At 36.5% G+C, this 24,935-nt stretch overlaps 1 protein-coding gene across 1 annotated transcript in view; it reads right to left on the reverse strand.

Moving 5' to 3' along the window:
* Nucleotides 1-311: 311 nt before the first annotated feature.
* Nucleotides 312-24,935, reverse strand: part of LOC135211939 (uncharacterized) — a 73,281-nt gene continuing 48,657 nt past the window's right edge. Inside the window, exons 29-52 of the mRNA XM_064245186.1 lie at nt 23,365-23,615; nt 22,851-22,953; nt 22,168-22,349; nt 20,430-20,751; nt 19,464-19,721; nt 18,208-18,354; nt 17,738-17,905; nt 16,738-16,833; nt 15,875-16,020; nt 14,802-14,972; nt 12,083-12,224; nt 11,621-11,762; nt 10,605-10,762; nt 9,602-9,722; nt 7,668-7,876; nt 6,982-7,119; nt 6,103-6,174; nt 5,403-5,577; nt 4,739-4,926; nt 3,845-4,008; nt 2,836-3,053; nt 1,641-1,765; nt 907-1,016; nt 312-434 (exon numbers count right to left, since the gene is read on the reverse strand). Of these exons, the coding sequence (XP_064101256.1) occupies nt 921-1,016; nt 1,641-1,765; nt 2,836-3,053; nt 3,845-4,008; nt 4,739-4,926; nt 5,403-5,577; nt 6,103-6,174; nt 6,982-7,119; nt 7,668-7,876; nt 9,602-9,722; nt 10,605-10,762; nt 11,621-11,762; nt 12,083-12,224; nt 14,802-14,972; nt 15,875-16,020; nt 16,738-16,833; nt 17,738-17,905; nt 18,208-18,354; nt 19,464-19,721; nt 20,430-20,751; nt 22,168-22,349; nt 22,851-22,953; nt 23,365-23,615 (3,792 nt within the window). The 3' untranslated portion in view covers nt 312-434; nt 907-920. The remainder of the gene's footprint in view (nt 435-906; nt 1,017-1,640; nt 1,766-2,835; nt 3,054-3,844; nt 4,009-4,738; nt 4,927-5,402; nt 5,578-6,102; nt 6,175-6,981; nt 7,120-7,667; nt 7,877-9,601; nt 9,723-10,604; nt 10,763-11,620; nt 11,763-12,082; nt 12,225-14,801; nt 14,973-15,874; nt 16,021-16,737; nt 16,834-17,737; nt 17,906-18,207; nt 18,355-19,463; nt 19,722-20,429; nt 20,752-22,167; nt 22,350-22,850; nt 22,954-23,364; nt 23,616-24,935) is intronic.

The following is a 24,935-nucleotide window of genomic DNA, read 5'->3' on the forward strand; positions in this document are numbered from 1 at the left end:
ATATATATATATATATATTATATCTATATATATATACATACATAAACACACATATATATATATGTGTGTATGTCCGTATGTGTATGTGTGTGTGTGTGTGTGTATCATTTTCATTACATAATCAGTAACTATTCTTAACTGCGAATTCAATTAGTTATTCGACTGAACACTGCTATGCATCCCTTGCTCTCTAACGTCCCTACAGCAACGAACAAACCAAACGTTTTACTTCCTATCCTATAACAGATTTCTGTAAGCTGAAAATCGCAAAAGACTTATGCGCCTAGACCTGTTTTGACAATTCCACTCACCCTTAATTTAAGAGCAGTAGCGTGAGGCATAACTGCATCGAAGGTTGTCACTTGACTGAGGTAATACAGCAATACAGATCCTTTCTCTCGTATTTCCTCCCACCTTGCCACACTTATTAACCACTGTAAAAGGAAAATAGAATGTTAATTATACTGCCTTATAAGCATGTAAATATTTAAGGGGAATGTAACTAAAATGTCCGAGGACCTTGTAACGGTAGTCTTAATTTTTAGTTTCAAATTACTATAAATACTGAGAATATTTGCTGACTGGTCATGGAAGTCTATGGTAAATATTTGAAAAATTATTCATTTTATTTTTACACATTAGTGTCTGTGTGTGAATAATAACCTCTATAGATTACACACACTTCAATGCAAAAAGGATTAAGCAAGACATTTATAGACATTAGTTTATTATAGTTGGTCAATATATACACGCAGATGGTTAATTGATTTAATGTGGGAAATTAAAACTAAACAACGAATCCATAACATACACATAGACATATATATATATATATATATCATATATATATATATATATATATATATATATATATATATATTTAGGAGCAGATTGTAAAGACCTTACCCTTTCAAATCTTGTTAAAGCGTTCGAGTAACAAAATCTGTAAAGCCTTCATGCCGTCCAAATCTCGTCCTAACGTCTCCCATTACACGCGAGACGAAGGCGTATAAAGTCTGAAGGGAAAAGCAAATAAAGATATATATATATATATATATATCTATATATATATATATATATATATATATATATATATATATATAGATAGATATATAGATCGATAGATAGATAGATAGATAGATAGATAGATAGATAGATTAGATAGATAGATATGTATTATACTTACAAATTTACATATATATATATATATATATATATATATATATATATATATATATATACTATATATATATATATATATGTATATATATATGTATGATGTATAAATATATATATATATATATATATATATATATATATTATATGATATATATATATATATATATATATAGTATATATATATAAGATTATTTTTTTCTATTATTTTCATAATGATACATAAAAATTACTCATTTTTCTACAATGCTCAAAAGAAAAGATTAGCATAATTTCGAACATAGCATACATTATGCATAGCTAAAACCATTCTCCTTATCAAGATAGTTATAAAGCAAAAAAGAATATTATAGATTAGTGATGAAACTCGATCTCCTACCAAAGATCAATAAAAAAGGGACCATATTTCATGGAATTCGTCGTCCGTTCAAAAACGAACAAGGTTGAAACCCCTCCAAACTCACCTGATCGTCGTTGTAGGAGAGGGACGAGATCGTAGCTTGAAGGCGAAGAAGAGGGGGCCTGACTGTCTCGTCTATGGCACCTACAATCATTCTGGCACTCTCGGTCATTATTCCTGTTACATCGTCTGAAGAAGAAGTGTTGTTTTGTTTTAGGAAACATTCAGTATAAACTGTTAGGAAATTAAAGCTTTTTTTTATTTTTGCTGCTTGTGGATAGGATTCGTATTATGTCCTTTTGTGAGTCCATGTAACGACCAGATGTTTTCAGCCACAATGGAAATTTCAAAAGAAAATATTTTGTAACGTTTTGCTCAATAGGTTGCTAAGACATTTTGAAGATGTACGCATGTAAAGCAATGAAAACTAGGTCAGTTACATCTAAGCGTAAATATCCTTTCAATGAAACCAGTAAAATATCAGGAATAGCTGGATACTAGATAATTTTCTTGCTCAATTTTGATGTGGTTTAACATTACACGACATGTTCCATAAGAGATGGTTAGAAGTCAGCTCATTTTTTTATTCATTCTAAAGACGTCCTACATTTTATTTAATGTTCATTAAAAAATATCTGTTATTGGACTATTTCTTTCCCTCATTCAAAAGAAACCTGCATTTTACGGCAGTTATATATACACTTGGTTGCAGTTTTCTTGATTCTGAACATATTTTGAATTTCATTGTTCTTCAGGAAGAAATATTTAGATAAGAGAACATTTAATATATCCCAAAGAATTTTCTTTTTTTCTTTAGCATATCACGGTGTGTTCAGAATTTGTTTTAAATTTCATTTAAAAGCAGAAAGTATCCTCTGTGGTTCCCCCAAACTCCGCACCCCATCTCTCTCTCTCTCTCTCTCTCTCTCTCTCTCTCCCCTCTCTCTCTCTCTCTCTCTCTCTCTCTCTCTCTCTCTCTCTCTCTCTCTCTCTCTCAGCTTATTTTCTTCCAATCTCTTTCGTTATTTCTCCCTTCAATGGCAAAATTCATCTTGTGTGTGTATGTATATATATATATATATATATATATATATATATATATATATATATATATATATATATATATATATATGATGTATATAGATACATATATATATATATATATATATATATATATATATAATATATATATATATGTGTGTGTGTGTGTGTGTGTGTGTGTGTGTAATAGGAACTTGAAAAACATTTTAACAACTTACCAACAAAACGGACGACTTCATCTAAGACTTCATCGACCGTTTCTTCAACGACCTCCAAGGACTCCTCAGTGACCTCGAGCAAGAGATCCGCCCACTCCTCCACGAGGCTCAAAGGATACTCGAGTTGACCTTCCAGGAACTCGAGGATTCCTCTGCCGGAGATCCTTAGCATAGTACCCAAACGAATCTCAGTATTTTCGTCAAGGATCTGGTCAAGCCTGAAAATTAATAATGATGATTAACATGAAAATTTCTAATAATAAAATTATCTAGATATATGGTTACTTGTTCGTGTTAATTATTAGACTTCGTAATGCCAGAGTATACTCAGTTTTCTGTAAGGTCGTTGTTTATGAATACAGCGACCATTGTAAGTTTTCTTGAAAATCCTGCAGAATTTGATTTTAGTAATCGGAGGCGTTTTGCACTTTTTATTCTCATATCTCTTTTCTGATAATTGTTTTAAGTCACTTTCTCATATTCCTATCAGCTTCGTTCAAATGAGAAGCTCCTTAATGGCTCAGAAACTATCACTCCAGCTCCGCTTAGATGAGAATGTCCCTGAATGACCCAAACAACGCCAACCACTTCTGCTGTTTCTCAATAAACAGAAAATCAAATATTTCTACGTATGTTATGTAATCCCATGTTTTAGGATATGCAACAGGTGTTTCCGGTATATTGCTTAGAGTTGGATAGGCAAATGAGATTCTTTAAAAAATATTGTTTTAAACGATCATAATCGGATTTTAGAAACATTCTGAAATATTGATGAACTCGTTTTTTCCGATTTTTGGGTGGGGTGGGGGGGCGGGGCGCGGGATCCTGATTTGGAAAAACGATAACGTAACATTTAGATTTTCTTTTAAATTTAAATTTTATTTTAGACACTTCAATTATTAACACCAAATTGTAAGTTTTTCTATATAACTAATGAAATGTTGTAATTGACTATTAATATTCTAAAACTGCAAATGTTTGATTTCAAACATCTGTTTACTTTCCTTACATATAGTTCCCAGTAGAAGAGATCAAGTCTCCGGCGTCTTCCAGAAGGGCCTGTGTATCTCGGAGGAGGTCCCAGAGGTCCAACGATCCTTCAACGTGCACCTCGACGTCTCCCAAGCCTTCCACAGCAGACATGAGAGAGGTGCCTCGGGATGACACTTCTTCCTGTAAGAAAGGAAAGACTTAGATTACTTTTACGGAGAGATAAATGTTACTTTTGAGTTTGGCAGCAACCATTAAACTCCTATGGAAAGGGGTTATAGACAGTATTTTAGCTATAATTATATGCTTACTTTTGGAATATAGAGTTTAGGACAAAGACCAAGCACTGGGACGTATAAGATCATTCAGCGCTAGAAAGGAAAATGAGAGTAGGTAGGTCAGAAAGGTGTAACAAGAGGAAAACCTCGCAGTTACACAATGAAACAATTGTTAGAAGGTGGATAGCGAGATGGAAGAGAGATTATATGAATGGAGGTACAGTAAAAGGAATGAAAGGGGTTGCAGCTAGGGGCCGAAGGGACGCTACAAAGAACCTTTAGTAATGCCTACAGTGCACCCCAGGAGGTGCACTGGCGGCACTACGGGCCTGCAATGAAAGGAAATCGTAGATTGCTGTTACGGAACTATAAATGTTCCCTTCGGGTATGGCAGTAACCACTAAACCGTTATTGAAAACGGTTATAGGAAGTATTTCAACTGTATTATCTGATGTTATTTACTATTTGACAGGAATTAACTTGGCGACTAAACCGTCTGGATAGACATCAGTAACTCAAGAACATCATCTTGACTATTGCAAGTCCATATCAGAATGACCGCACCAAGAATGATCAGAAACCTTTGCTAAATCACTCTCGAAAGAATGACAGCTTGATATCACTTGAAGCATCACCTTGAGCTGCGCTATTGATGGGCTTTGCCAATCAATCAGGATCTCAAGGACTTCCTCCTCTACATCCGTGGTTAAAGTAAGGGCTGGGGGAGTATCCAGAGGCCTAAGGCGCCCGCTGCCAACTTGTGCTCCCACTCCACCCGGACCTGATATCTGACCTATCCTCAAGTAAGGGCCTTCGTGTTCCTCTAAATAGCGAAGAGATTAAAACGGGGAAGAAAACTCATTAGTAAGCATACTTTATATGATTTCCAACCTTGTATCAACCACAGATAATAACATCAAAGTCTGACTTACAGATTTAATCACTAAGTCTACAATTGACGTCCGAGTGTGAAGACATCGCAGACCTACAGACTATTCACACACAACACACCTAGGCCTTCCCCCAACCCCCCACACATAATTTCATCGTTACTCAGAATTTTTCCACTACTACGTGTCTTCAGGCCATTTTATTGTTTACAGAAGACTTTTCGGTACTAATCATATGACGTGATGATAAGTTTCTGTCAATAATCGTCGACTAAGAAATGTAAACATTTGGACATTTGGACGAGACATCTAAACAAAATTTTAATCAAATACCACTCCAGTGTTAAACTTATCCCATCTATAAATTTTAGCACCTCGCCAACTAGCATCCTCTAGAAACTCATCTCACCTACTCCCATGACCTGGATCGTGAGTTCTGGTGAGGGCGCCGGGCAGTAGATGAGGGCATTGTGCGTCGGTGCCAAGGAAGGTGTTTGAAGGATCAGCCCTCCTTTCTGGCACGTCCTAACTCCGTCTGGCGACGAGGCTATCCATATTTCTAGAGTGTGGCCAGAGCTTTCCAGCTGTAATAGAGAGAGAGAGGAGATCGAGGAGAGGAAGAGATAGAGGAGGAGAGAGAGAGAGAGAGAGAGAGAGAGAGAGTTAAATCAAAGTTATTAAATCTGGATTTTCAAATATGCACAACTCACCCATATATATATATATATATATATATATATATATATATATATATATATATATAATATATATATATATATATATATATATATATATATATATATATATATATATGTATATATATATATATATATTATATACGTATATATAATACATATTATGTATATATATATATATATATATAAAATATTATATATACGTACATATAATACATATTATGTAATATATATATATAAATATATATATATATATATATATAATATATTAATTTATAAATTTACATATATTACTTAATGGTTCAGATGCACCCAACAAGGCCTTCCATTGCGATGGAATAAAATCAAATTGAATCTGATCAAATGTATATTTTATCCTTCAAGAAACAGTAGCAGGAAACGGACATCAATTACCTGAACAGAATGCTGAACATCTTCATCCTCAGTAGACTTTTGATAGCCAACTTGTAGGAAGGTGTTACCAAACTATCAGAAACAAAAGTTATTATGAATAACAGTGAATCAGTAAATAGATGTCTGAGAATTATTTATAGTTAAAAAAATTTACATGAGAAATATTCAATAAAAACACTAGATGAAAATAAAAAGATATTACATCTGTTTCTACCTAAGCGTTAAACAGATGTATTATCTAAGTTCCTCATTGGACGAGTGCGTAGTCACGAGTTCGATTCTCCACTCTGCCAACGTGGAACCAGAGGAATTTATTTCTGGTAATTAAAAATTTATTTCTCGATATAATGTGGTTCTGATCCCACAATAAGCTGTAGGTCCCTTTGCTAGGTAACCAATTAGTATACCTAGCCACGTAAAAATATCTAATCGTTCGGGCCAGCCCTAGGGGAGCTGTTAACCTGCTCTTTGGTCTGGTTAAACTAAGCTAAACTTAACTTATGGCATTCTAATTTCATTATTAATCAATTGTCGTCTGTTTTGTCTATTTTCCCATTACTTTTGGAATTTTTGTACTTCTAGTATGTTCCGAGAGCATTACTTGAGGATATATTAAAAATTCCTTAGGTTTTCATATCATCCTATTTTGCACATTTTATACCCCCCGAAGCACTTCATGATTATCTTGGAAAATGCACTCTTTTCGCAAGGAAAAAAGGAAAACTCTCAAACGTCATAAAAAATCTCAAAGTTCATTCTTTACAGCTCTCAAACACAAAATCAATAAGATTCTTATTAATTTCAAGAAGAAACCAGCTTTCAACATACCAAATTACTCGGTGCTCGCATTTTTTTGCGGTTTGTTCCCAAGACACTTACCTGGCCCAGTCTGATCCTGAAGTTCTCAGGTAAGTAGGTAATTACTAGGATGACCTGATCGCCCTCGTCCTTGAAGAGATCAAGGACAAGCTCGGTGTATCCCTCAGCATCCGAATGTAGGAAACTCAGAGCACGAGGCTGTTTTGTTAGGAAGAGAAAGATTAAGAATGTGCTTGAATGTCGGGATATGATCGTTCAACAGAAATCTGAAGAAACCGGTTGAATTTGACCTTGAAGGGGCTACAGAGATGCTATAAAAGGTCATTTTCATCTTTTTATCTCATTCAGTGCAGGAATAAGTCACATATTCTTTAGATTTTGAAAAATCTAATATTTAGACCAACTTCTCAACTACAAATTTGATACAAATTACTATATGTGTGTGGCACTAAAAAATAAAATCTTTGCCTAAATATTTATGAAACATATAGAATGAAAATTTCGCTTTTAAACCAGATTAGGTCTATGTCCATAAAATAGCTTGAATCAGCATGGAGACTTCTGTATAATTCCTCATTACATATTTATGAAACTAATTATTATCAAAGCTTTGGCTAAATATCTATAAAAAAAAAACAGAAAGAAATTTTATATTAAAAAATTGATTTTATTAAAAGAAATTTTGTCCAGATTCATGAAATAGTGTGAATCGCCGTGAAGATTCAAAAATTCATGAATCATCTCACCCTGTCGATATGCGTGTGGTCCAGTGTGGCTGAAAGCGTCACCTCGGTGTCGAACCTCCTGTAGTTGGCTTTGATTTCGTACTCGATCTCCGACTTCGGTCGACCCTTGATGTCTCTCGTGTACTTGAAGAGCCCTTTCCCGCCGCTCTGGTCCTCCTCGAAGGCCAGCTTGGCGGAATTCTTCGTCTCGTCTGTCTCCCAGGACATTTCTAAAGGAGACAAGAGTAATTAAGATATTCTTGATGGTACAATATTATTTTTCTAAAGCCATGTTTTGCGTGAGAGTGGCTTTATTCAAAGAACTAGTTCCATTCGACAGACATAAAAAAAACTATATTATATTACATTTCTAAATAAAAATATAAATGTGTCACTTTGAAAATCGTTATTGCTTGCTTTAATATATTTATACAACTAGTTCAGTTCCATGTTGCACGTTAGAAAGAAGGGTCATATTTTGATAAACATGATAGCATCTCTTTGATAAAAACAAAAATAATACACGTCGCAATGTAATTATACGTTTTAAAACAAAATTCTTTCTAATAAACAGCCTCCTCAGATTATCAGTGAAAGAAACGAATTTGTGCACTGAACTTATGATGTCAAATAAAATCCAGAACAACTTCCCTTAAAAAGTATAATACAAATAATCATTATCAAGAACAAACAACACTAAACTATCCTTACTGAACATTTAATATTTTCTATTTTTTCAAGAGGATCATGTAATTTTCAATCAAGAATCTTGCCAATTTTCCTAAGATTTTCATCAAAATACGGAAACTCTACTAAAGATTTTAGAAATGCCTCAAGAACATAAACTTAGAAAATTAAGTTCTCTCTCCTCTCTCTCTCTCTCTCTCTCTCTCTCTCTCTCTCTCTCTCTCTCAGAAACAGAGTAAGTGCATCCAGAATTTTATTATTACACTGTAAACAAAGGCTGAACAAAATATCTTTACCTTAGAAAAAAGAAAAGATACTGAGTTCAGAACAGGACACAGAAAAATAATGAGCATTATATCTTTGAAAATGGGTCTTAAGAACAAAAGGAAATAGTTTAAGATATTTTTCCCGGGAATGAAAACAAGCACGGCATGATCAGTCCTCCAGCTTACTCGGGACACGTGCAAGATTTTCCCCTCACGCATAAGTTGTAAACATCACATTCCTAACTTTTAACGTAAATCAAAACGTGTTAAAATCTACTGTCAAATAGTTTCTTGTTTCACCAACGAAAATTAAGATAAATTTGCTATTTTTTATTAGAATTTTTTTTATTTTGTACAGCTTATCGTGCACATTATTTTTTTTTTACCTTTTCATTCTAATAAATGAATCATAAATATCATATCCTATAATTCCTGTACCTTTAACTTAACACGAAACACCTTTTTCAGAACTTTTTAGGCTCTCCTATAGACCTTTCCTGGCCCCCAAACAAGAACATCAACACGAATAAGGACAACAACAACAACAAAGACGTTTGTTGGCTTACTCCCCAAGTAAGCGAACCAAAGTGGGCCTACAGCTTTGTCGTTAAAATAGTAACCAAGATAGTGACCTAAGATTCTTGTGAATATGATGTAACCAATGAAATTTACTTCAACTTTCTGGTTTGCAATATTAACTAAGGAAAAGAACTGATACCTTTATTACAGGATTCGAAAATAGAATGAGATATTTGTCAGATCCAGAAAATGGAATGAAAACCAAAGTTTTTTTACTATATAACAAAGACCAAACTTTATCCACTACCGCATGCTATTTTTTTATGAAGGAAACCAACAAAATGAAATGAAATAATATCTAGATTTCTAAAAAATAAACGGAAATAAAAGGAACCCCGTACTCATCTACTAAGACCATACTTGAAGAAGACCTCTTATAGCGGCATAAAAAAAAGAAATGGAAACAATATAAATAAAACTCACTGTATTCTCTGGAACCCGAGTCACGTGATATATCTAACGATGCATCGAAGTTGACGAACAGCATTCCGGCGTCATTTTTGGAATAGGCATTCTCTTCGTTCTTATACTTGGCAAGTGTGAACTGACAGGAAGGAAAAAGCTAGGTAAAAAAAAAGTCATGCTCTTCAATTTCTTCACACACACACACACACACACACACATATATATAATATATATATATATATATAGCTCTATATATACTATAAAATCACAAAAGTAAGCACGTGATTTTGTTTTAACAGCAAAAGCCACAGGGAAAATTTTTAAAAATGAAAAGACAGAGTGCCAAGTACTTTCGTGTATTTACCACATCTTTGTGCCCCGAAGATGTGGTAAATACACGAAAGTACTTGGCACTCTGTCTTTTCATTTTTAAAAATTTTCCCTGTGGCTTTTGCTGATATATATATATATATATATATATATATATATATATATATATATATATATATATAAAATGGACGTATGTATGTATGTGTGTGTGCGTGTTTGTGCCACATACACTGTGACACACTTTGAGCAAATTCAATCAAACTTGGTATACATATAACTTAGCACCAGGGAAAGATTACTGTGCTTGGTAAGATATCACTGGCACTAAAGGGGGGTTGTGGGGAGGGGGTGTAGAAAGGGGAGAAAATAAAGATAGGAATATGAGTGAGAAGTGGTGAAATATGAAATGTCAAAAATGCTGGGGAATGTAACTAACTGAAGCAACTAACAGAAAAGAGAGAGAGAGAGAGAGAGAGAGAGAGAGAGAGAGAGAGAGAGAGAGAGAGAGAGAGAGTTTATAACGATAATTTACATGGCTTTCCAAATTTCACAGACACGGCAACGATTTTACAAAGGCTAATTAGTTGACCAACCATCCTGTAAATAGTTACATGAATCTAATCTCTTCACACTATGTATTTATTTATTTATTTATTTATTTATTCATCAAATGAATAGAAATCAGGCTTACTTCGTCCACCATCTTCTGAATGGAAAGCTTATACTTCTGACGGTCTGAATTCCACTTGAAGCCTTCGACCTCCAGCTTGAAAGGTTGCCCTCGACCCTTCTTGCCCTGCTGCGTGTAGGAGAAGGACCCGCTGTGCGAGGACCACCACGACTCACTCCCTGGACGGAGGTAGGATTGAGGAGAAGGACTCATGAAATTCATATGCATAGTGAAATCACAACTTGACGGATGGAAAATGCTCCTCAACTCTTTTAAAACACCCATGAAGATTTTCGAGGTTGGAAATTCAAACCTTTAACCTTTTCAACTTTTAAAATTTTGACTGAATGAGTCACAAACTCCAATGGAGAGATGGCAATGTTCGAGAACTTAGGCAACCTGCAAAGTCCTAACGAAAATAGGGAAAAACTCAAACTCAGCGAGACGCCTTACTGGTATAAGGCAGAATCAACAGAAAATGAACATAGGAGTGCATGGGAATAGAGGGGAAAAGGAAGTTCGCATACTGTCATTAGAATTAGAAATGAAGATCCGTCTAGAAAGCCGATATAAGGAAGGTTAAGATGATGTTTTGAAGAAAATCTAAAATTTCAAGATTTCAGATATCATTTTTTTCTACGTATATAAAACTTGAAAACACGAGAGTAGTCTAAAATGTGTACGTGTTAAATAAATCCCTCAAAACGTCGTTAATAGTTATAAAAATGGGAGCATTGAAAAAGTAAATCCATAGTTGTATGTCTTGATTCTGTTATTTAGAATTATAAAGCAGAAAGCTTTCGATGACCTGCACTGTCCTCCTTGACAAGGAGGACCGACAGGTCATCGAAAGCTTTCTGGTTTTTATATATTTTAAATAACAAAATCAAACAGACATACTACTGTGGATTTACTTTTCCATTTTATTGATTCATGTGATTATGGGTTTTCTTTGAACGGGAGCATCAGTAGTGTATTGAAGTAATTGACCCTATATACGCGAATTAAAGTAAACACGTAGACATTTTCATACTTACCAAATATCAGGCGACCCTCGAGCAGATGCTTGATGGAAGGAGTGATAAAAACGAGGTCAAGCTGCGAGTCCTTCCCTTTGACGACCGTCCCGGTGGCCTTCACTTCCGCCCAAATGTCTGGGAACTCAATCTCGACTTCCAACTGGCGCCATACCGATGAAGAGGAGCGTAGGGGAGGAGAAAAACACAAACTTGATAATTACCCAGTTATGTTATAATCTCTCTCTCTCTCTCTCTCTCTCTCTCTCTCTCTCTCTCTCTCTCTCTCTCTCTCTCTCTCTCTTCCTGGAGCTGTTGATTTACTAATAGTTAAATGTTTTCTTTTTTGCTATCAGTGAGAACATGTATCCTCCATTCAAAACGTGCAATTATTTCTTTCAGAGGTGTTTAACATGAAATATTCCGCTGTTGCAATTCATTACTGAATCTACTCTCATTTGAACAAACTTAAAAATGACTAACCTCATCGAATTTATTATGGACAACCATTATCAAGAAATTGTAGTCGTGAAGGAGCTCCTCCAACTCCTCGTAAGTCAAGTGGTCCTCGACCCTCAGCCTTCGTATCTTTGCTTTGATGTCCCTCTCCATCTCGAGGAAGAGCCTAAGAATAATTTGTTACTGAGTAAGGGTGGGGTACAGGGGTAATCCAGTGCTCAGAAACATTATCACAAGTCTTATACGGAATATTTTTTGTAGTTATTCTTAAAGGAGATGCTACTGGTCTGACAAAAATAGGTTTTATGAAAATAAATTTCGAATCATGTCGACAGCAATTTTTTTAGTCATGTCAATAAAACTACCCCTACACTTTCAAAAAAATGGTTTAGGCATACCTAAGACAACACACACAAAATTGAACTGATCATTTGGATTGATTTGGAATACAGCATTAGGACAGGGACCAAGTACTGGGACGTATGTGGTCATTCAACACTAAATGGCTCACTTTTCAACATGCCTATTTTTAACCTGAGCACTTTCCGTCATTAATAAGATTAATCAACACTCATTCAATCGTATCTTACTCATACAGCAGTCACTGTGGAATTCCTTGACTTTATTTTAGTAAAGTCAAATATTTATGCTTGCATTTTATATCATAGTCCTAGAAGCTCATGGCAGAAATAAGGTTGCCCGAAGTATTCCCGTATATCTATCTAGCGGATAAATATTGATATCTAAAAGCTAAATAATCTCATTAGGCCTATACACATTCCAGGATTAAGTATTCTAAGAGGATAAGGAAATCCGATACGGAAATGATATTATAAATTACAAAATTAGTATGGCTTTTAAAGATAATAATAATTTTTTTAATCAAGTATTTTACCAACCAATATTACTCTTAATACTGCAGATTTCATCAGTAACGAGAGACAACATAAGAAATGAAAAACTATTCATGAATAGATCAATATTATCGCTGTATGGCATTTCAACGCCTTGGTAAGAAGTGATCTCAAGGGAATTTTATTCTGCCTTGTTGATGGTAATTAAACAATTTAGATAAAAATTTCACCGCATTTGTAAGTAATGATCTCTGCACAAAGAAAGAGAATCGGTAATGTTTGTGAAACTCCTTATGTTTTAAGAAATGATTAGTTCGCACTCCCTAAGAGAACTTAATAAGTAATGGTAAAATTCGATTCCCTTCCCGGACCCCTTGCATGTTACGATCGAACAGAAAATTAATATAATCGTGGCAGTGATCGAAGCGTAGACATCCTCCGAAGTTTTGACACAAAGTTAGTGAGACTATAAAACCGTCTAAGCTGCAATCTTAGAGACGTTTAGAAATACAATCATGAAGTCTCCGAATACTATTTAAACACCGGGAAACAGCAATGTCCGAAAAAACTGAAGTTAGTCATAAATTTTGTAAGGATTCAAACGCAATAAAAATAATGTTCGAAGCGAAAGTTGAAAGGAATCTTAATATTGGATTAGATTCAAATGCAAATGAGTGTAACGACAAAAATAGAAAACATAAACAATACTTAAATTACTCCCGACACGGGATGACATCGTTAAAAACAAAATTTAGAAATCCAAAAGACCAATGAATACATACGATAAGAAATGATGTTATAACTTACAAACTTACTATGACTTTCAAACATTATATGCTTCAATCAAGCTGTTTTTTTCATTAAATATGAGTCAGAGAGAACATCAGGAATAAGTCACTATTCAAGCATACATTTTTTCTATGCGTTATATATAAGCGGTGAGCGGAATTTCAACGCCTCAGTAAGAAATTATCTCAGTGAAAATTTATTCTTCTGTGTTAATAATAACGAAAAAATATGAAAATTTCAACGCATTTGTAAGTAACGATCTAAGCGGAAAGAAACTGATATTGTCAAGTTTGTAAACCTCTAAACATTTCTGTAAGCAAGGATCATTCCATTGCTTTCTAAGCGGAATTCAAAAGGAATTATGAAGTCCTTACAAGTGATAATCTTATAGAAAATTAGAATAATTGTAACCGTGATGGAAGTTGAAGAACATCTAGGTAACTATGATATGAGCACGTATGAACTGAGCGCAATAAAAAGGACTAGGAGATAATACCGCAAAAGTCGGCTATATCCGAAAATGGTGGAACAAAAAACAAAACTCATTAATTTTCTGTTACACCGACTTAACTGAGGCAGCTTTGAACTTAAGTTTCCCAGATGGAACACACACTAACATACGTATAATAAACATTAAAGACAAATAAATATTGCGGGAATTAGTATAAGCAACGAAAGTTCATCTTATGAGAATATTAATAATACGTTTTAATGATTAATATGTAGAAAATGTGAAATAAGTGTTATTAGGAGCAAAAAATCCTTAAACTTCAACTGAATTATCTGCCTTCACATAGATCCAAAATAAAGCAGTTAAAGAGTAATGTGAGAAATGATGATAGTCCTAATCTAGTAATAGTTTAGTAATGTGTGATACAATTATTTAAGATATTGAGTCTATACTTGTGAATATCAAGAGAATAAAGAGAAGTGACCTTCACCAAATAAAATAGGGTTAGGAAATGCCTTGTATTACTAATATGTATCCAACGATTCAAAACGTATGAGATAAGAAGGATGCTTTATGAATCATATTCAGCTTTCCATGAAACAGAAGACTGACTGAATAACATCTCATGAACTCTACCAACGAAACTTACTTGTAAGTGTACATCCAATTCTTCTCTTTCCCGGCTTGCGACAAGAAAAAGGCGCACTCGACGTTGTTGGGCCCCTCGAACTTCCGGGTGATCTTGAAGTTATAGCCACTTTTCTCCTCCAGAAGGGAACTGTGTAAGACCAGCTGCACCTCCTCTCCGGGGTTGAGCTGCCTGTGAGAGAGATGTTTGAGTACTCTGCACTCTGGAACAGCCTCCAGGAGAGGATGTAGTGCGGATGGAACTTCAGATGTTCAAGCAAAAACGCAGTGCAGTATACGTTAATACTACTCTTGCATTTTAATACATTTTTATATATTTATCTATTTACTATTTTATTTTTATTTTTTTTAAGTGGGATCTCTTCTTTCTGTATGTCTCTACTTCCTCTTACTTCTTCCTAGTGAACATCATGATATTCATTGGAAGTTTGAATTACAAGTCAATGGCCCCCTGTGAGCTTGTTCTATATGAACAGGTTTCATCTAATGAATAATAATAATCATACTAATAATAATAATAATAATAATAATAATAATAATAATAATAATAATAATAATAATAATACTGTTGAAAAGAATGGCAGAATTAATCGAGTTGATTTTATATCTTGTTTTTTCTATTTTTCTTACAACTCGTTTCTCAGGCTCAGCGATGTTTCTGAGCAACTGCCCGATATTCATATTGGGAATTTCTAAAAATTATAAAATTGCTGAAGGTGATCTTTTATTTTATATAAAATCAACTCGCTTAATTCTTCCAATCTTTTTAACAGCATTTGCCTAAAAGAGGGTCTTCTACCAAATAATAATAATAATAATAATAATAATAATAATAATAATAATAATAATAATAATAATAATAATAATAATAATAATAATAATAATAATAATTCAAATATAGTTGTCTGAATATGTGGCCAGTGCAAGAAACGAAAAAGAACAAAGTCCAATGTCCACAAAATCGTCTATTTATTTTCAAGTCCGCCTTTGAGTCTTTATAGATTTCATTTTCCTTGGGCTGGACCATGTGATTAATCCGTACCACGAATCACGCGATTAAAACGGATGACTTACGTCAGACTACCGCTGACCTGAAGAGATAACCCGTCTAATACAAGAGCGCCTAAGACCCCGTACAGATTCCCGGCTCTCTTGAACTGAAGTCGGACGGAGCCCGAACCACCTGGCTTCACGAGCGCCCCCGTGATCGAACACTCTTCCTGGATGTGATAAAAAATTAAACTGAATATAGAATTTAGGCCAAATTACAAGCACTAGGACCTATGAGGTCATTCAGCGCTGAAACGGTAATTGACAATCAAAGGTTTGAAAGGTGCAGCAGGAGGAAAACCTCACTGTTGCAATATGACCCACATATCAGGAGAGGGTGGAAAGTAACATGGAAGAAAGAGAATATGAGAGGAGGTATAGTAAAAGGAAATGAATGGGATTGTGGCTAGGGGCCGAAGGCACGCTGCAAAGAACCTTAAGTAATGCCTACAGTGCACCGTACGAGGTGCACTGATGGCACTACCCCCCTACGGGAGGATATGATAAAACCTGAGATGTATTGTTGACCTGTTTCTGGATGTCTGACGCCATTTACTGTCTAGACGAAGATTTGTAATTCCTCTCAAACTCCTTCGAGAAATCTCTTCTCGTCGGTTTTGAAAAAGCTATTTTAATTTTAACTGATGCATTTTTACCTGAGAATTCCTACACCAGCTCAGCATTTTTACCTGATAATTCCTACACCAACTCATCATTTTTACCTGAGAATTCCTACACCAGCTCAGCAGTTTTACATGAGAATTCCTACACCAACTCAGCATTTTTACCTGAGAATTCCTACACCAGCTCAGCATTTTTACCTGAGAATTTCTACACCAACTCAGCATTTTTACCTGAGAATTCCTACACCAACTCATCATTCTTACCTGTTGTGATCCACAATCCATGTTCATGACGTAATGGAAGAGACCGTTGATGGACACTCGTCCCGACATGCCAAGTTTCACAGGTGGATATGGCGGCTGTTGAAGAGATCCCAATCAGCAATAATTAACGACAAAAAGCTTTCATATTGAGATACTAATATATAGGAAGGAAAAATTGAAGCATAAACTATTATTCGTTTATTTTCCCCTACATTGACCAAAAATATTATTAGTAAAATTTATAACATTAAGAAGAATATAAAAACAATGGCTACGTCATCTATTAAAACGAAAAATCAGACACATAAGCTCATACTTCAGGAGTTTAGGGTAAAGTTCTAAAATCAAAATATTTTATATAAATTCAGTTTTAATTATAATCATATTTTAGGTTCGATGTCTCATAGCTTGGAACAAATTAGCATCACTTAGGTCCATCCAAAGCTATATATATTCTTTCGTACAGTTAACTTCAAAACAATGACTTTTCATTTAAATCCAGACATAAATGCTGTGGTCGATAAACGCCCGCAGAATTATCCAGGAATTTTGTATTGCTATGGAAGTTCGAGAGAGTATTTGACTTCAACATTAAAAAGTATACAAATTCGCCGAAGTTTCTTCGGCGTATTCGAGTTTTCTGTACAGCGTACAATGCTGTATGAAACTCCCAGCCACGGCCCATGAAACTCTCAGCCGCGGTCCATGAAACTTTCAGAAACTGACTCGGCGGTGGACCGTGTTGTTAGCACCAGTAGCAATTTCAGACGCACGATCAAGGCTAACTTTAACCTTAAATAAAATAAGAATTACTGAGCTTCTAATAGAGGGTTGCAATTGGACATGTTCGATGATTGGAGGGTGGATGATCAACAATACCATTTTGCAGCCCTCTACCCGTAGTAGTCTTTAAGATCTGAGGGCGGACAGAAAAAGTGCTGATTCATAGACAAATAGCCATCTCAATAGTTTTCATTTACGGAAAACAAAAAAGACTTACCCGAGAGATTCCGAACTTTATGATGGCATCCAAGTCGTTAAATGGAGCCCCTGGATAATCGTAATTTAACGCAAACTGGAAGACGCGACCGTCCTCCATCCACTGCAGAAGGGTGACTGTTTTCATCTCTCTCCAGCCCACCGATGCTTGCACGGAGCCTGGAGATAACTAAGACAAAAAAAAAAAAAAAACGGAAAAGAAAATTAATCTCTGTAACAATTGCTAGTGGCAGTCTAAATCACAAAGAATGAAACCAGATAAAAGCAGCTGTCATGGTATTTTTCTGGCTGTTTAATAACTGGAATTTGTTCACTCCTTTTACGTTTTCATTTTTCTAGTTTATCGCTATTTGTAAAAATAATGGCTTAGGGAATGTTCCATCAGGGTTTCACGCCTTATTTCTCAAACAGGGCCAAGCCCTTCTAATATCCTGTTCCTGCAGAGCAAACTTCCAGCACGGCATTCCTCACCTTATAGTAAATATGTCCTCCTGGAAAGCTTTTGAAGAAAGAATGGAAACCCAAATTGACGGCGGATTCAGCTGGAGTCCACTGGGCTAAAGCCCTCACTGCAGCTACTTCTTGGAAGCCGAGGGTGACCCTACCGTCTGCTGAAGTCTGAAAATGTGGTGATTTGGAAGCTTATCTGAACATAATCCTACCATTAGTGATGAAAACAGCTTTCCAGTTATCTGATGAGATCTAGATAACTGGACGAAAGGCTGATAACTCTTATATTTCGAAAAATGGGAAAGAAGTTAAGACATTTTTATCAATCGTTAAAACCTTCTTCAACTTCTTCCCGGCCTTGACTGTACGGGAGCTTATTATATATATTTCAGTATTTGACAAATTCCAACAGCATTTCGCCCCTGATCCTTAGGAATTTACGTAATAAAAAGGAAAAAAAACTCAAATTTTGGATTGGTGGCCACGTTTTTTTTTAAGGTTGGTAACACTTGAAATCTAATGTTTCATAAAAAGGTAAACTATAGTATTTACTTATATACTAAATGATAAACTATTCACATTTATATTTTGATTTATTAGCCGCTGAATTTTAAATAAATAGATAATATTTAATCTTACTGAACGAAGCCATTTGATACAGATTAGACAAATGGTGGGCTTTGCAAGTATAGTCCTTTGTTAATAAATATTTGTCACAAAATTGACACTCACATTGTTAAAAAAAAGTTTTTTTTGATGATGACTATCACGTATGATAAACGAAAATTTACAAATATGTACCGTATGTGATTAAACCGCTATGAAAATTAGTGTCTATATATGTAGGGACTGCTAAACTTTTCTAAAACACATTTCAAATAGGGCTGAAACAGGCCACCGGTCAAGTGGATGACTACGTAACTTTACCTACTGTCATTTTCATTCTAAGTAACATTTTCAGTACCAACGCAGTTTACCATAAGTTTTAATCAGTTTACTTTAAATGCACAATATTTTTCAAAGGAAACCAGGTCCGCCGGTATAATGGCTAGTGTCGTGGCATGCTACTCAGATGCGACGGGTTCATGTCTCCCTCAGCACGATGAAAAATCACTGACTGTATCATGATCAGTTATCGCTGTAGTGCGGGGTCTGCAGTGGGAGGTTGAAACCAACATCCTTTGGAAGATTGAATTTCAAGTCAATAGCCCCTTTGGTGTTTTTGTTAAATGTGAATAGGTTTCAACTACTGAAATAACAACAATAATAATACTTACCTGAAAATTGTACGGGAAAGACCCGAGGTGGTCGGCACTAACAGTGACCTCCATTCTCGTCCACGGGGTCGTAGGGTCGACGAGAACGACCGAATGGGACGACTTGACCGAGTCGTTCCGAGCCATGCCATAGGAGACGACCCCGAGCGACCTCATCCCGGACCACACGCGACCGTTGAGGGAATAGATGCCCGCGGAACGGGTCAGGCTGCCGTGGATGCGACCCATCTCGGGGTCGTTTTCGCTGATCAGCCGAATCTGCGTCAACGAAATTGAAGTTGTCGATTGGTACCATGATTGCTTTTCCCCGTCGTTCCTCCTATCAACTGGTAATAACAAATAGTATGTCCTTCTTTGGCTATTTGATTCAAATATTGTGTCCCTCTTTGGCTTGTTAATTCAAATATTTGTCCTTCTTTGGCTACTTAATTCAAAGATTTTGTCCTTCTTTGGCTACTTAATTAAGATATTTTGTCCTTCTTTGACTACTTAATTCAAATATCTTGTCCATCTTTGGCTACTTAATTAAGCCAAGTTTCTCAAACAAATATAAATATATATATAGTATATATATATATATTATATATATATATATTATAATATTATCTATATATATATATATATAATATATATATATATATATATATATATGGAATATATATATATATATATATATATATATATATATATATAATTTTTTTGTGTGTGTATGTGTAAAATATGAGAATCTATATATATGTCTGTGTGTAACTATCATAAATTTTCTTAAACAAAAAAGCGTAATGGTGCAGAAATCAACTAAAAGCAACTTAATCAGCAGTGAAAGCGCAGTATTTCTCGAATAGTTTAGAAAAGGCAGGCAGCCTTGCTCGCATTTATCCTTATCAACAACAAAATATTCTATGCAAATTTGAGAAACTATAACCAAAAACGAAAATCGCGAATAAGAACCCTTTCCAAACTCACATCGGCGTCGTATTTCTCGCTCTCTCCACCTGGAGCGCCACCTCCTCCATGCGCCTCCTCGCCATCCCAGTAGAAGTCGGTCTTTCGGGCCTTCACCTTCAGCTTCATCTCTCCCGTGCGAGGGCTGTTTCCCCTGAGGAGTGTCTCGAGGGTGAGCGAGGGCCTCCCGATGTGAGAGAAGTCCTCGTTGAGGGACTCTTCGTCGAGGAGGTAGTCGTCCTCGCTCGTTTCCTCGTCCTCATAGTTGTCGTAGTATTCCTCTCCGTAAAGGGCGCCTTCCGCCTCTCCTTTCTCCTCGTTGAAGGTCTCCAGGTCTGCAAAGCTGCGGAAGAAAGTCGCTTGACTAGAGCTGCTTCTCTTTTGGGAACATCCATCAAGTCGAGGTTTCAAACCGAACCTCCAGCTGGGTAGTTCGATTATTTGTCAGAGAATCAAACTAGGAGACTGAGAAATCTTCGGCCCATATTTACTTGATGTTTAGAGAGGAGTAATATCTATTCACGAACTATATTATTAAATTGAATTAAATATAGAATTTAGGCAAAAGGCCAAGCCCTTGGGACCTATGAGGTAATTCAACGCTGAAACGGAAATTAGCAGTGCAAAATTTCAAAGGTGAAACAGGAGGAAAATCTCCCAGTTGCACTATGAATTATTTGTTAGGAGAGGGTGGAAAGCAAGATGGAAGAAAGAGAATAAGAAGGAAGGTACAGTAAAAGGAACGTAAAAGGCATCGCATGAGGTGTGCTGACGGCACTAACCTCCTACGGGGGACTATATTACTGAAAAACAGTGTACTGGACAACCTGACTGACAGGAATTAAAGACTTTGACAGCTTCGTTGGAGTTTTCAACTGTTTTATGATCTTACAAATATATTTACTGCTAGTACTATCGGTTCATAAACCAATTCCAAAATGTCTGTATATCTTTCATGCTCAAACAAAACAAAAACAGAAAGCAGAGGAGACGAGGAAAAAGAATGGCTTAACTTGCAATAACTGTCGCATCAAGATTCTCTATGCTTGGCCTACAAATCTCAACGCTCCCAAAAGCAACTACAACAACTGCACAATGATCCACATAGATTCACCTACTGCACATGATTCCTATAGACGCACCTGCACCATAAGATTCTTAGGTTGCATTTGATTCCAATAGATTCACTTACTGTATATTATTTTTAAGGACCAATATATTTCCTATGATTTATAAGGACTCCCTTACTGCAAATGATCAATGAATATTCACATGTTGCAAATGATTCACGGAATATGGTTCGTTAGATTCACCAGAAGCATATGATTCCTGCAGACTTATATTTCCTATGATTCAAAGAACTAACCTACCATATAGTAGATTCACGTCAACCGTTAATGTGATGCCCAGGCCGGTCCATTCCCGACGCTCCTGATTGGCTGTTGATATGCCAATCACAGGGCTTTAAACTCTGTCTCTCTCGAGAGGGTTCACATAGGCAGGATGTATGTATGTTCCACCTCTCCTAAGGGATACGTCTTTTAAAAGTATCCCTCAGGGGAGGTGGAACATATACATCCTGCCTATGTGAACTCTCGAGAGAGACTGAGAGTTTCCAGCTCTGTGATTGGCTTATCAACAGCCAATCAGGAGCGTCGTTAAGGGACTGGCCTAGACATCAGATGCACGGTTGATGCGCATCTACAATACCTGTGGCTTACATTGACTAACCTACTTCATACGTCTTACATAGACTCACCTACTCACAGCTGTTGAGTTTGGCTGCAACAATCTGAGGTGCCAGGAGAGTAAGTATGATATTTCGGGACCAGCTTCGGCGGAGAAGCTCACGTCAGCCATAGACGCCTTGAGACCGTTGATTCGGGAGTCGATGTCGCCACTCGCAGAGTAGTACATCCCGGTCGGTGTCAACAGCGTTGCCTTGCAGGGTTCAATAAAGGTGAAAAATGAAGTGGATTATCGAAAATGGCTTTGTAAAGTTGCCTTGTAAATGTAATGAAGTTTAGTGGACTTATTTGTGTTCTAATCTTCTAAAATAGTAATTACATAAAGAATCACTGGTGGGTCAGCCAGTTCTGCAACTTGCTCAAAAACAGCAAAGCATGCAAAAGAAGAATCAGTACGATCTCTAAAGCAGCCGTCAAATACAGAGTACCATGCGAATCATCGCCAAATTTTGAATGAAACTCTAATTGCTTGTTTGTATGGATTTTACGTTGCATGGTACCAGTGGGTATCCAGCAACGGGACCAACGGCTTTACGTGACTTCCGAACCACGTCGAGAGTGAACTTCTATCACCAGAAATACACATCTCTGACCCCTCAATGGAATGCCGAGGTGGCAGGCCGAGACCAAACCGACCACGCCACTGAGGCGCTATGGAACTCTTAATGAGTTTGAATAACGTGAGAATCTTTACCTTTCCGAAATGTCGGCTGTTAATCCAGCGTTCTCCAGCTCTTCCTTGCAGGACCCCAACCCAGAGTAATTGTTTTCCCTCATCAATCACACGCACCTCCTGCCTACCAGGATGTCACACTACAGGTTAGTCGATTTTGGTTGACTTTTGGCCAGTTACTTTCAAACCATATACTTTCAGGTCAGTGGAATTCAATTTGGATTATGGGAAAATGAAATGCTTCGTAAGCCTTTTTTTAGTTGTCATCAATTAAGTTGCTTGGAAAATAAACATTTGATCTGATAGATTTTGCAAGCTTGTTCAAGTTCCCAGAGACAGACTTTAAATCCTTAATAAAACTAACTTCATCTGAGTCTCCCAAAGAGAATTCTAAGAAAATAACCGTTTACTGTCTCAAGTCTTAAGTCTTAAGTATCTGATTCATTCTACATGACCGATAAACTTCCATTTTCAATAGTATTCATACGTAACAGGACGACAAAAACACCGATATTAACTTCCTCTCTACACTGACCTGGAAAACACGGCTCTGATCTCGGGGTTAAAGCTCACGGTAGCGTTAAAGGTGGAAGTGACGTCACCAACTTCATCGCCCACCAGCTTCTGAAGAACCATCTCTGCCGTTGCTATCTCGACGGATGTGACGTCAGCCTTAGCATGGCCCACTGCCAGAGACTGAAGGCTCCAGAAAGCCAGTTCCCAGTTCAGGTTGTAGTAGCCCAACTTGTGCACTGCGTCGATGGATACTGATCCGTCAATGTACCCCTGGAATGATGGGAATTTGTAGTTTACGATCTGGTGGATGGCTGTAGGTAGAACAGAATATAGGATTTCGGCCAAAGGCCAAGCGCTGGGACCTTAGGTCATTCAGATCTGAAGCAGGAATTGACAGTAAAAAGTCTGACAGGCGTAACAGGGGGAAAACCTCGCAGTTGCATTATAAATCAATTGTTAGGAGAAGGTGGAGAGTCAGATGGAAGGAAGAGAATATGGACAGAGGTACAGTCAAAGGAATGAAAGGGGTTGCAGCTAGGGGCCGAGGGGTCGTTGCAAAGAACTTTTAGGAATGCCTACAGTGCTCCTGGATTTTGAAGATGTTTGTTAAATGACTAACCGCGTGAAATATGTTGGCACTAACTTTTAAGTGAGTGGTAGAGTCATGTATAGATGTATGTATTTACTGAAGTTATTCAACATATTCTACCACCTGTTCCTGGCTTTGAAAATATGAGCATTTCTTGATGTGAAAGTTGTAGGTGACTAAAATGGAAGGCTTGCTTAAAAAAAATCATTGGCGACTAATTCTTATTGTGCTTCATGCCATTCGGTAACGCTTTGTTTTTCACGTTGAAAATGCTATATATCTATCCCAGTCTTCACGGAATCAAGTAAAGAAACAAAATCAAAAGATTGTGACCGAACCCAAAGTAATCGAGAGCTAGACCCATTCCTTGGAAGATTGGATAGAATGAAGGAACACCGAAGATGGACCATAATTCCCAAGAGTTAAGGAATGACTCAGAGAGAGAGAGAGAGAGAGAGGAGAGGAGAGAGAAGCCGACTGACAGCCTATTTCACTTTATCTCGCCGTATCGACGCCGATCATCCAAATCAGACGCCTCTGAAATTGACGTAGAAAAACAAATCTGACGAATATTAACCTTAATAAGAGTGACCTCTTTTGGAATCAGTAAGTTAAGTATATCTTAGTTTGACCAGACCACTGAGATGATTAACAGCTCTCCTAGGGCTGGCCCGAAGGATTAGACAATTTTACGAGGCTAGCAACGGGACCTACTGCTTGTTTGTGGAATCCGAACCACATTCTATCGAGAAATGAATTTCTAATCACCAGAGAAAAAATTCCTCTGTTTCTGCATTGGCAGAGCGGGGGGGCCGGACTCCGGCTACCAAATCGATAGGCGAATATGCAACCCACTCGTCCAATGAGGAACTAAAACCGGTTTGAAAACTCAAGAACAGGGCGTCGTCTTTACTGTAATACAGTATAAAATGGACTGTATAATGCAATATAAAATGGACTGTATAATACAGTATATAATAAAGTGTAATACAGTATGAAAT

The sequence above is a fragment of the Macrobrachium nipponense genome, chromosome 40 (assembly GCF_015104395.2).
Source record: "Macrobrachium nipponense isolate FS-2020 chromosome 40, ASM1510439v2, whole genome shotgun sequence".
NCBI classification, from domain to species: Eukaryota; Metazoa; Arthropoda; class Malacostraca; order Decapoda; family Palaemonidae; genus Macrobrachium; species Macrobrachium nipponense.